The sequence below is a fragment of the Channa argus genome, chromosome 19, assembly GCF_033026475.1.
Source record: "Channa argus isolate prfri chromosome 19, Channa argus male v1.0, whole genome shotgun sequence".
NCBI classification, from domain to species: Eukaryota; Metazoa; Chordata; class Actinopteri; order Anabantiformes; family Channidae; genus Channa; species Channa argus.
Window position 1 is genome coordinate 16,364,528 of NC_090215.1, and position 12,675 is coordinate 16,377,202.

The 12,675-nt window shown below is 40.3% G+C and overlaps 2 protein-coding genes across 3 annotated transcripts; one reads left to right on the plus strand and one right to left on the minus strand.

The window, feature by feature from the left end:
- Positions 1–352: 352 nt before the first annotated feature.
- rbis (ribosomal biogenesis factor) lies at positions 353–6,330 on the minus strand. 2 transcript variants are annotated; one of them, XM_067486915.1, is made up of 5 exons: positions 6,305–6,330; positions 5,190–5,298; positions 1,466–1,581; positions 1,217–1,333; positions 353–1,129 (listed from the first exon to the last, which is right to left on the minus strand). In XM_067486915.1, the coding sequence occupies exons 3-5, from the start codon at positions 1,574–1,576 to the stop codon at positions 1,061–1,063; spliced, it is 297 nt and encodes a 98-aa protein (XP_067343016.1). In that variant the 5' UTR covers positions 1,577–1,581; positions 5,190–5,298; positions 6,305–6,330; the 3' UTR covers positions 353–1,060. The 2 variants fall into 2 exon arrangements, with proteins under 2 accessions (XP_067343016.1, XP_067343015.1); XM_067486914.1 differs by lacking the exons at positions 5,190–5,298; positions 6,305–6,330 and adding an exon at positions 4,542–4,694.
- A 160-nt stretch (positions 6,331–6,490) lies between these two features.
- Positions 6,491–11,068, plus strand: LOC137104985 (carbonic anhydrase 1-like). The gene is made up of 7 exons (XM_067486913.1): positions 6,491–6,686; positions 6,950–7,147; positions 8,513–8,631; positions 9,206–9,298; positions 9,409–9,471; positions 9,563–9,718; positions 10,640–11,068. The coding sequence occupies exons 1-7, from the start codon at positions 6,656–6,658 to the stop codon at positions 10,757–10,759; spliced, it is 780 nt and encodes a 259-aa protein (XP_067343014.1). The 5' UTR covers positions 6,491–6,655; the 3' UTR covers positions 10,760–11,068.
- The last annotated feature ends 1,607 nt before the right edge of the window (positions 11,069–12,675 follow it).

Sequence of the window (12,675 nt, forward strand, 5' to 3'; positions counted from 1 at the left end):
AACACTGCTAAATAAAGTGAACTTATAGCATTTTTAAAATTCCAATATACTGAAGGATGTTGGTGTTACATTAGAAAACTGCTTAAATATATTTAAAATGAATCTCGCGTTTGCAAAATATTCTACAACCAACAGAGTTTCTACATTAAATTTCCATAAAAACCATAGGTAACAGAGCTCTTCAAAGCGAACACTTTTCATCATTTACAGCTCCACTTAAAATGGTTTCCTTTGTGATTTCGTGTACACTGCATCCAAAGCATGACCTTGAGCTGCTGCCTGGCAAACAAATCTCATCAGGAGTGTGGTGTGATCAGGTTCACAGATGCTTAAGTAATTTTTTGAACATGTGTTGTTTAATTATTTATAGATTGCCTTTATTTGCATACAGACTCAAGATGGTGAAGTGCACGTATTTACACTAAAACAAATACTCAGTCAATCCACCGTCGGCTGAAAGATAATTCCAAACAGCAAACATGCTCTGATCCCAGCTTCGTCATATTTTTGTCTTTTTCTGCCCATTATGCAACTCTTTTGATAGTTGTAGGCCTGGTTACATGTGATTGCTGTGGTTATTTTGTTTCTTTTCTTTGAGCTCTTCGAAACAGGAAATATGAAGGTAATTCAGAGGCTCTGGCCCTGGGCCTGCGTCCTGTTGGCTGTTCAGTCATGCATCCATTATTATATTGGACAAGGTTTCACAATTTCATCCATCACCAGTGAATCGGAGAATCGAGACAATTATCAGCAAATATTAGCTGCGATAAGATAAGGCGAATATATGTCTGCAAAAACAAATATGTGCAGAATGAATATTACAGGACATAAGTCTGTAAACTGTGCATATCCCTCCAATCAGTACACAGGATGCTTTAATTACAGACTATACTGTTGTGCCATCGTCTTATCTGCAGTCTTCATTCTGACATGACGTGTAAATGTATTGAAAGCCCACTGACAGCCCCTCCAAGTCTTTATTGCTTCAAACACTAACGAAGAGGAGCAGTTCACTGCCGTCTGTCACAAGTGTTTCTGACAGTCCTTCTGTCTTGGCCTTTCATAGTTGGGAGAAGAGTTGAGCAGCAATGTCGACATTTACGGATTCCTTCGGTGGCTCTCTGACGGTCTTAAAAAGGAAAAAAAAAATCTTAATTACGTCAAGAGAATTTAAAGGTTGGACTTTCAAATGTCCACTTCAAATTCAAACTTGTACCTGGGTTTGTTTCTTTGGCTTGGGAGCAACAGATTTCGAAACGCTCTTGACATCCCGCTGGACTTGTGTGAAGATTTGATTGAGGTTGTCCACCTTCTCATTTTTCACGGCATTTATCTGTGGAGCCACAAATTGTGCTTGAGCAGGTGCAACCAACACCCCATGCAAGAGAGAATCCAAAAGCAGTGTACAAAAAATATGAAATAAAAAAAACAGGGAGGAAAGAAAAGAACGAGAAAGAGATATTACGTGTTTGAGGGTTGTCGTGACAGCTTTGGCTTTTTTCTTCTGTTTCAAGTGCTTGTTTGCCACTTGAAAGACATTCTTCTGTTTTTTCCCTTTTTGTTTGTTCTTAGCCATGTTTTCTGAAGAGAGAACACACAACACCAGTCAGCTTGGGTACATTCATACGAGTTTTAATTTCTATGGCTGTTTATGCTAAAATCGCACTGCTTGAGTCTGTGAGTCAGAGCACTTGAACTGGGTCAAGAGGTTCAGATAACGTCTGAACAAAATCTGAAGTTATACTGAATGTTGGAAAAAAACATTAAGGCACTTTACAGTTTTCCAGCTGACCTCTTCCCATTTTCTTGCACAACACTGTCTAGACTGTGATGAGGAGCTGAACCATTAAAAAAAACAAACCATCTCAGTCGTAGGGTGAAAAACAGGGAAGTTGGTGACTGGTATCACAAAAAAGGAAAAAGAAAAATAACACAGCTCTTAAAAACCTGATGCTTCTGGCTCGAAGCACATCTTCCTGCCTTTTACTCCTGTCAGCTTGCAGTTTGTGAAGCTACAGTGGGAATGTGAGAACCAAAACTGGAGTGGAAAAACACTCATCTGTCCACAGTCCAGACAGTAAATTGTGCATCCTAGTTTAGACTTAGAGAGACTGATGGAAGAGTTTATATACACACACACACACACGCACACACTCTTATCACCGTGGTAATACTGCTAATAGGAGTATAAATATCTTTTACTTAATTATTTGTTTGTTTGGTTCCATCTACACAACTTTGATTTTAGAAACCTAGGTTCTTTTTGTTTTTGTGTGTGTGTGTGTGTGTGTGTGTGTGCGTGTGTGCCGCATACTGTGAATGTCGAGTTTTGAATATGCACAGTATTAGTTGTCCTTTAGGTAACGGAGTAATAGCATTAGCATTATTTTGTAAAAACCTCATTTCCAGAAAACTTGGGATGTTTTGTTAAATCTAGTAATAACCGAATACTAATCTTTTGAAAAGTGTTTTTGATTGTAAAAAAGACTGAAGACAACATGCAGCTGAGTGACAATGATTGCATTCTCAGATGAAGAGGGTTTAGAAGACCTCGAAAAGAAATTGGTAAACGCTCATAAAGCTGTAATGAGACATAAAAATATTTCACAGCATTTAGCGATAGCAATACCAACACAAAGACACTTCCTCAAGAGCTACGTAAGAATCAAGCACAAACAGCAGGGGACCTGACAAAATCCGTAAAGACTGAGATAAAAGTCCACAAAAGGCAGGACGATTGGAGTTTGCTAAGGAGCATGTAAACAAACAAAATGAGTTTCGAGACAAGATTATGCGGTCTATTGAGACTATAGTTGAATTGTTTGGTCATACGTGTGTGGCAAGAAAAAAAAATGATTCCTAGGAGAGGAAAGGCATTCCCACAGTCAAACAGGGTGGAGACAGGCTGATGTTTTGGGGGAGTATGTCAACATCAGGCCCTGGAGCTCTGCATGATGTGGAAGGAAGAATGATTGCAGCCCAAGTAAAGCCTCCTACCATCGGTCAAAAAGCTACAAATCAAAAAGGCAGTGAATCCTGCAACAGGATTTTGATCCAAAGCAAAGTCAACTCAGGAATGTTTTAAAAAGGAAAAATGGTGAATGTTTCACTGTGGCTTTTCCAGTCTACAGACTTGCCTGGATAGATTTGAAGCTACACTCTGTTAGGGTTTGTTAATTGCTGCCAACATTAAATGTAATGTTTGCCTGTGTGTAATGTATGTTTGTGATGTGTCTGTGTACTGATGATGTCATTAGTGACACCATATAGCTTTGATAGTTTGCCTTTGATAGATGCCTTTGTAGTTTACCTTTAAAGTCTGTTGACCAGTGGTCAAGGAAACAGTGCAACGCTATATTATCATTATGTGGATGAATTGCATTTTTCATTGGCCTGTACTTATAAGGAGTTGGTTTCTGCATTGAACTCTCTATCTGCTTTGATCTCTGTTTTCCAATAAGTAGTGTGGACAAGGAAGAGCCCGGTGGAGTTGGCTGAGTTCGGGTGAAGTGTTAAGTCACGAAGACCCCGCCGGGCTCCCCGTGTGCAACTAAAAGACAAAAGTCGACTCGTTTTGTTTTTTCACCGTTGTTGAACTGTATCTCCAGGTGTAATCAGCGCTGTTGTTGTTGTTAGAACCCAACACACTCCTTGATTCTTCTTTTTTTGTTTCTGATGATGCTAGATGTGCATTAAACATTATGTTCAAAAACATTTCTTTGTTTTATTTGTTTGGCCATTTCAAAAGGAGTTTTGTAGTCAATTGTATAGTAAGACGCTACTAAACTAGCCAACCTGTCAACCCATGGAAAATATTTGGCATATTGTGCCATAAAACATAACAAAGGAGAAACTGCTGAAGTAAGTGATTTTTTATATCAAGCAAGAATGTGAAACATTTTGCTGGCAAAATTAAAACAACTGGCATCTTCAGTTTCCAAATGCTTAAAAAAAAGACACAATGCAACACAGTTGTGAACATGATCCTCTCACAACTTTCTTGAGACATGTTCTTGGCATCAAATTGAAAATGAGCTAATATGTTTCAAAACACTATCAAATTTCTCAGTCTTGACATTTAATATGATGTTTACGTCCAATTCACAAAAGCAAACGATTTACAAATCACCAAATTCAATTATCTACATATCTTTAACAACTTTCCTGGAAAAAGACTGTAATGCGTTTCTTATGAAGACTGAACTGAAAATTTGCTTCCACGTGTATGTAAAATTATTAGCATATTAGTAAACATATTAGTATTAGCTAATAGTAAACAGATGAAAGTTTATAAACTGCAGTAGACAAAATACTGCAGTTGATTATTACGCAATTAATCAACTGGCTGCACATTAGTTACCAACTACTTTGGCAAATAGAGTAATTGTTTTAGTAATATTTTAAACAGAAACGTCACACTTTTACTATTCCCTGCTTCTAAAATGGAGGTTTTCTCTTTATCATAGATGATTGTAAAACAATAAATTCAAAGCTGGCTGTTATATTTACCACAGTAACTGTAAAGATGGTTAAAAACATACCCGATCGTGGCAAATGTTGTCGATGGGTTTTTTTAATCCTCGTGTGCTGCAGACGTCCCCTCTCTACTACGTCATTAGCGTGCGACAGTCGACGTCAAGCATGAGCAGCGTACGGGCTTTTATTTCGAAAGAGGGCGTGACGGAAATCGAGTTGCATGAAACTGTCTGTAAATATTCAAGGACACAGTGTTTCAGTGTTCACAGTGTTTCACAGTGTTCGTCTACATACAGTGTTGAATCGTTAAAGGGACTGTGATTAATTTGTAGTCGTTACGCTAAAATGAGATCGAGGTTTGTATTTTCGGAGATGACAGTTGCGCTAAAGTAACGGGAAAAAACGACAACAAGACTTCCGGTGTGTATGTCCAAGATTACAAGCACAAAGTTTTATGCACATTTTTAACAGAGGTGATGATGAGCATGGATATCACACCCACTGTCTGACATCACATACCAATACTGAAATGTGTGTCAGGTCCATTTTTTATCGATTTTATTTGTTTTTGCCTTTGTTTTGCGTTCAAATTCCAACGACGTTTATTGTAGACGATAACTGTATTCAAATGGAATCCAAATCAACTTTGTTACCGGGTGTGTCTGCATGTCAAAGACGGAAAAAAGGGAACGGGACAAAAAAGACGCACTTACCTGTTATGAGCGTTGACCATTTTGCTTTGCAGTCTCATCGGCCAACAGCAGGTGACGTCCTAATACCACTGTAATTGTGCTCATTACAAGGCTGTCGGTGTCTGAAACACTGAGTAAAAAACACAGTGAGCTGAACTGGCCGCTAGGATTCAGCCCAGCTACAGGAAAGACATGGCCCTTATTGACAGCCGTCAAATGATCCGCATTAGGATGGATTTTCTTTATTATAGCTGCAATTTACACAGCACTTGGTTCTTGCCTTCGATTATAACACTAACCTCCGTCCTTCTCAACATTTATAAGACTGTAACTACTGAACCTCTAATCTTAAAATACAGTGTGTATCAGAAAGCGTGCAAAGCCTAAGGGCCTGTGCTACATTATTTTTTTCTCATATCTAGAAATTTTAGCAAAGGTATCGTGCAAATATTTGGATATTATTTGTTTTGGTGGGAAACCACGTAAAGCTGTGTCCCTTACTGTTTGTATGGCCTGCAACTATCACTGATTGATCATCACCGATAGGCAAATCATGCACAATGCAGGCTTCAGTCCATGTTATCTGCTTTGCAGAGCTGTGCACGAATACCACAAAAACACTGCACAAATAAGTGGACTGAACTTCCCTACAGTGCAAAGACGTGTGTTTTGAACGCAGTAACTTGTACAGTAGGCGTGTATTTGTACATATGATCTATATTTGTTGTACTTAGGGAAAAAAGATTTTTTTTATAATCACACACTTAGTCATAACTTCCTATTACAGTCCCTTCGGTGCTATTACTTGTGATGTATCTCCAGATACCCTTGAGCAAGGCACACACCCAGTCACTTATTGTTTGATCATGTTTTTGGTTGTAAATTGAACGAAGCCATAACGAAGCCAAACGGACAGAATAACCGTTTCTGTGCCACACTTATTAGTAGGCCTGTGGAGAAATGATAAAACTTGTATAAGTAGTTCCACATTATTATATACGGTTACTTGGCCATTTAACATAGGCATATGCCTACAGTGTGGGATGTTCAGTTTCGGTGTGTCAGTGATGTGCTATTAATATACGTTTAATAATGTCTGATGGTGAACGGCTGTTTGCGCCCATGCAATTACTCACGCTTTAGCCAGATGAACCGGTTAGTGGGGAAGAAAAGGAATATGCAGGAATACTGAAGACTTTACCACCGCAGAGAGAGAGAGAGAGAGAGAGAGAGAGAGAGAGAGAGAGAGAGAGAGAGAGAGAGAATCATTGATCCACGGTATTACAGTGTTGCGGCGCATCTAAACTCCTCCCGGTCATTGCGCGGACATCATGTGGCCAACACCAGCCTGACAGATCCGCCGCACGCTGGGAACCCTATATAAACTCTGCAGCTGTCAGGTGAAAGACACTGGCTGCTCTGCGCTGGGCGACGACTCGATTTACTGGGATTCCAGCACTAAATACCCATAGATCCGACCTGTAACGATGCCTCACTGGGGATACAAAAAGGACAACGGTAAGGCGCACTGTCCATGTACGCGCTATAATGTAGAGGTGACATTACTGTGCGGTCAGTGCGCTGATTGAATAGAAGGACATTGCCGAGATTTTTTTTTTCTTTTTTCTTCAACATGTGAAGCTTTTACACACACACAGAGAGAGAGAGAGAGAGAGAGAGAGACAGAGAACCGTCATCCCCCAAATGAAATGATGGATGCAATTTATGTCATGAATTAAAACCATTCTTCCAATGACACTGTTCTCATTCACTCATTTTAGGACCCAGCACATGGGCTCATGACTTTCCCATCGCCAACGGACCACGTCAGTCTCCCATTGACATCGTGCGAAGCCAGGCAGTGCACGACCCGGCGCTGAAGCCGCTCCAGCTGAAATACGACCCGTCCACCTGCCTTGAAATCATCAACAACGGCCATTCCTTCCAAGTGTCCTTCGCGGACGACACCGACTCCTCAAGTTAGTATGAGAATATTGTGTGCAAACAGCACCAGCAGCCCGTGTGACTAGACGTTACATGGGCTGAAATTGTGCACATTGTAAAATGTGGGTTCAACCTTGAAAAAGCGCACATTTGTGCAGATTTACTATTGCAGGGTTTGCAGATATGATAACAGAGCACTAAGTAATTCGCAAAACGAAGAGAGTTGTGATCATTATTTGCAGGATTGCAGTAAATGTGGCAATCATAGAGAATACAGAACTCTTTATCAATATGCTAATATTAAGATGAGTCATTCCCTGATGCCTATACATCATCTACAATTTTATTAATGAGAGAGACTTTGTAATTTGACTGATAAATGGATAGGTACAAGCCAGGCACAAGACACGCAGATAGTAATTGAATTGGCAACATGACCCTTGGTAAGTAGACATATTCCCACGCTGACTCCTCTCTGCTGACAGTGAGGTCAAAAGCCGAACAAATTGAAGGCTGCTCTGCAAAGAGAGACCGCTCTTGGTTAACAATTAATGCGCTGAACCTGAATGGGATTTGAGTTAGCAGAAGAAAAAAAAAAAAACCAAAACACCTGACTGTAACGTAATCTAGAGATCAGTTGCATTGACTTATATTGTGAAAAATTGATTGGGTTTTAATCCCCAGATTAAATGGTTTCCCCTCTATTTGCATGTTTAGAGGTTTAAGGAGTCGGACGTTGCCTACAACATAACTCAATCAACTTAAGAGTGTGAGCAAAATGAGGCTTGGGCTGCTATTGTGAGTCTTCTTTTGGTAGTTGTTCCACTCTGCCCTTCTAATGACAGTGTGCGTGTCATTGTCACACTGTCATGCATCATGTGTTCCCTGATGAACATTTACTCATGAAACGTCTTTTTAGTTACTGCTGGGTGGTTACTGCTGTAAAGTCATACTTCAAGTTACTCCTGCTCCTTCTTATCATTTGAAGCCTGAGAATCAAATATCCTGTTTGAGGTGGGCGTTCTGTGCTTATGTATGTGTCAGCACTTGATATCCAGGGCCGTTTGAATTACTTTCTAAACTGCAAATAGATCCATTATGTAACACTGAAAGGCGGATTGATGTTAACAGTACCTGGAGATTATTTCAGACTGAATCTTAGTTTGACTGGAAACTGGAACCTAGTCATGCAGTGGTGACAAACGTGTGTAAACCAGTGCTGTGTGCTCTCATATTTGCTGCTAAGCTGCTGCTAAAAAACTTCCTCTACAGTGTTCTCCTCCACTTAGGATGCTTCATTTTATAACACTGCTGCAGATCGAAGCCTCATCATGGCCGACTGCAGTGTTTCTCACACTGAGTGTGGGTTGATCTGATGTGTGTATGTGTTTGTTCTGCAGCTCTGACAGGGGGACCAATCTCAGGAACCTACAGGCTCAAGCAGTTTCATTTCCACTGGGGAGCCACTGACCACAAAGGCTCTGAGCACACTGTGGACGGGCATAAGCATCCTGCAGAGGTCAGAATCAGCTGAGCCCTGACCACGGTCACGACACTTAGACATACTGACAGAGAGAAAAAGGCCAAAGCTTTTTTATTTATATGGTGGACTGTCCACATTTCTCAGGAGCATAGCAGCTCCAGTTAGAGAAAAAGATTCGTAATGATTGGGTTAATGGAGAGGGGGGGAAAGAAACAGTGATTCTGGGATTTAGGTTAGTTGTCACTCATAAAGTAGCAGGCTTCCTTTGCTATTTGGTGCAATTTTATTTCTTTCTAAATGAGGCTATAAGACAATTTAAATTAGTTTAAATGCAACAAATGTTTCTAAAATGTCAGCGCAAGTGTCATATTTTGCCGCCATCTGCATCAAAAAGTATTTAACGTAATGGAACAATATTGTATTTAATTAAAACATTTGGAATTAGTCTGTCTGTCAGCTTCACAGTCTTATTATATGTCATTAAATAGTCCACACAAACTGCACTTTATTAGATCAGAAGCGTTATTAGATCAGAAGTTACAAGATTTCGTAACTGTGGATTATTTTTGACGTGTTTTACTTTCTGTTTAACTGTGGGATTAATTTGCAGCTCCATCTGGTGCACTGGAACACCAAATATGCAAACTTTGGTGAAGCTGTTAACAAACCCGATGGACTTGCTGTTGTTGGAGTTTTCCTAAAGGTCAGAGGCAGCAATACAAATATGTTGCAGTCAGAGTAATGAGGTGGTACAGGTAGTACTGTTTACTGATTCTCTTAGAATTAATCTTTGTGTGTATTTTTGTTTTGCAGATCGGTCATGACAACCCCCACCTCCACAAGCTTCTAGACACGTTTAACGGCATCCAGAACAAAGTATTGTGCTAGAAAAAACACATTTTCCACTCTTTTGATTTATGATGAGGTTCTTGACCGTTCTGTTCCTCACTTTCTGTGTTACCTTCAGAACACGCAGACCACGTTTTCCGACTTCAACCCAGCCACTTTGCTCCCTGAGTGTCTGGCCTACTGGACGTATGAGGGCTCTCTGACCACACCACCCCTGAACGAATGCGTTACCTGGATTGTGTGCAAGGAGCCAATCCATGTCAGCCACACACAGGTATGACTCATCAATGAGCCCATTCAGCGGGAGCACAAGTACCGACTGTGTGCCTGCAGTCTAGAATAGCCATGTCAGCAAATCCTTTCTTTTCCCTACTATTTAAATCTTGGGGATTAATTGTTGAGATTAGTTGCACACCTGAAACAAGAATAAACCTCTGTAACGCAGTACCAGGAAGTTAACAGGAAATGTCCATCTCAACCATGCATCACATCCAGTAGGTGAAGCTTCAGTGTGTGTGGATGTGTGTGTATGTGTGTGTGATCTTACACAGGGCAAACACAGTATGTTGGCACGTCACACTTTGCATTTGCAAAGATATTTCTTCTAATGTTACACCTAATCCTTCACCACAGAAATGGTTATTTGACTCGTGAGGCTTGTTCTTGTGATTGTCCTTCAGGCCAGGTGAAAATAAACACCGCCTGATCAAATGTTTGTTTCATGGTAACAGGCAGGTGTTTCAAGTGCAAACATGTGAGACATGTGAATATAACCTTTAGACTCAGTGCCATCCCAGACTGGTTAAGCAGTAAACAATGAAGAAGTCATTCATAAACAGCTATACATGTGGTTAGTTAATGATTGGTCATTGTCTAATTGTAATTGGAGGCACCTACTGTGTTACAGTGGTGAATAGTTACTCAGCGCACAGCACGTTCAAGTGTTATTACATGGTCTAATTCATTAGTTCACTCCAATCGCTACATCACAGACATGAGTGCGGTGTGAGTTCACTCCTGTAACAAATTTAAAAAACATGGTCCTTTCAGCATCACCAAGCTTAACTCCACACTACAAGGCTGTAAATTCATACAAGTGAGTCAGCGGCCAGGCTACCGATGTGTTATGTGAGTGGCAGTCACAGGAGGTCAGCAGGAATGACTAACCCCGACACCGTCTTCTCCCTTTTCACAGATGGCCAAATTCCGCACCCTGCACTTCTCCGGTGAAGGCGAGGCCGTGTGCCACATGGTGGACAACTACCGCCCACCGCAGCCCCTCAATGGTCGCACCGTCCGGGCTTCCTTCAAGTAATACCCCTCCCCTCCACTGTTGCCTTTTCTGTTCTGTTGCCCCCTTCCTTTAGTCACACTCCCAGAGTGACCTTTCTTGCAGTGAGCTCCAGAGTGCATATATCTCATTTTTGAAATAAATGAAATTCCCTTGCTTTCTGTGCAGGGCATTCTAGCTACAAGATGAAGCACTTTCAGGATATGCATCTCTGTTTCTACATCTGGATAAGCCAATACAGATTCTCTGTCCAAATCTATTTTATAAGACAAACGCTTTCACATTATAGTGAGATAAATTTTGCCCCCAAAAAAACGGATGAATAAATAAATATGAATTATCATCCAAATGGTGCTCTGAAGCTAGAAGGAAGCACAAGCTACTTGCAGTAAGCAGGAGGAGGATAAAACTATATCACCATCTGTGGGGAGGGTAAGGTGCAGATAATAGACACACACACACACACACACACACACAGGATACACACAGCCCCACTCCTAGTCTGTAATCTCTGACTGACTGACAGCCTCTGCACAACAGCAGCTTAATGAAACGCTGCAGCCGCCTCCATCACAACCAACTGGGTCAGAAAATCCCCCTCTGGCACACACACACACACACTCACACGCACACACACATGCACTGACACACATGAGATTGCATGCACAGTTTGATGCAGACATGATGCCTATAGGTGCTGACCTGCTTACTGATTTGAAGTTAATGTACAGCAAAAACAAAAGGACATCAGGACAGACTGCTGGTAGTGCTAGCAACTGAACATCAGGGCAACAGATTATTTTTGTTTTTACAGCTTAATCTTTAGATCTTCCATGTGTTTGTCATTCTGTCTTTTGTTTTTATTCATTATTATCATTATTGTGGATTTTTGTTATCCTGACAGCTTATGCAAACTAAGTCTTAAGTAATTCCTACACGCAAGCTTTTTGCATTTCTGATGCCCTGATAATATAGCAATACAGATGAATGATCCTCCTTGTAAAACTGAGATGTGTTGTGTAAAGAAAAATCCCTTAACATTTTGTTTTGAAACCTCAGTGTGTCAAGTGCTAATGCTCAAAAACGCACAGTCGCCTTGTGGGCGATGCCATAGTGACTAATGCACAAAGCCAAGGGAGAAAAGAACCTGCCAAAAGAGAAGATTATGGTGTCAGCCTGGTGTCAGGCCCAGTATAGGAGACTAATTAACAAAAAGCCATGTGAGCATTTGTTCAGCTTTGGGACCTCAGGTTTTTTAAGTAGTTCTGTAACATGAAAGACAAAAGTGATGTATTTCTAGAAAGATTGTAATTAGTTTAAAAGAGAAAAACGCCTTATGTGAGTAATTATTAGGGGCTCTATGGAAAATATTTAGCTTTTTCTGTTTTGGAACTATATATTTTACTAGTACAATAAATATATTTTATGACTAACATGTGTCTTGTGCTTTCTGTCTTTCAAAATGTTAAAGCTCTTTTTTCACTCTGTGTTCACCTGTCAACACCTGAAACATAAGCAGGATTAGCCTTTCAGAAGTGTAAATGAAACGTTGCTCAAACACTAATCTGCAAGATAATAATTTTATTTGTCCTATTTCTACACCTACTCACGCGTTGCCCTACCGTGTGTTTTTCTAGCTTAAAGGTTTTGAAACTTTAAAAAAAAAAAATTTCCTTCCATATTATCACACTGTGGCATTTCGTCATGCTGTTAAAAAAAATCTCAGCTAAATTAAATTTAAATAGGAAGGGAAACAGTTGGACAGCTAGTTGGAAAGTTGTAATCCTGAAAATTGAGGCTGTAGAAGAAATGAAATCTGGGGAAATAGACACAGACTCTGCCTCTACTGCAGGTTTTCATGTGCAGTTTGCACTTTTATAACAGAGAAATTCTGTGTAACCATGCTTGTGTTGCGCCAGTTCACTTATTAATAGATGCAA

Bases quoted from the DNA above. Each gene is read 5' to 3' on its own strand.
- rbis (XM_067486915.1), bottom strand. From the start codon at position 1,576: ATGGCTAAGAACAAACAAAAAGGGAAAAAACAGAAGAATGTCTTTCAA. The intron at 1,334-1,465 runs GTAATATCTCTT...GTGGCTCCACAG, and splicing joins TCACGACAACCCTCAAACAC to ATAAATGCCGTGAAAAATGA. The intron at 1,130-1,216 runs GTACAAGTTTGA...TTCCTTTTTAAG, and splicing joins AGCCAAAGAAACAAACCCAG to ACCGTCAGAGAGCCACCGAA.
- LOC137104985 (XM_067486913.1), top strand. From the start codon at position 6,656: ATGCCTCACTGGGGATACAAAAAGGACAACG. The intron at 7,148-8,512 runs GTTAGTATGAGA...TTTGTTCTGCAG, and splicing joins GGACGACACCGACTCCTCAA to CTCTGACAGGGGGACCAATC. The intron at 8,632-9,205 runs GTCAGAATCAGC...ATTAATTTGCAG, and splicing joins GGCATAAGCATCCTGCAGAG to CTCCATCTGGTGCACTGGAA.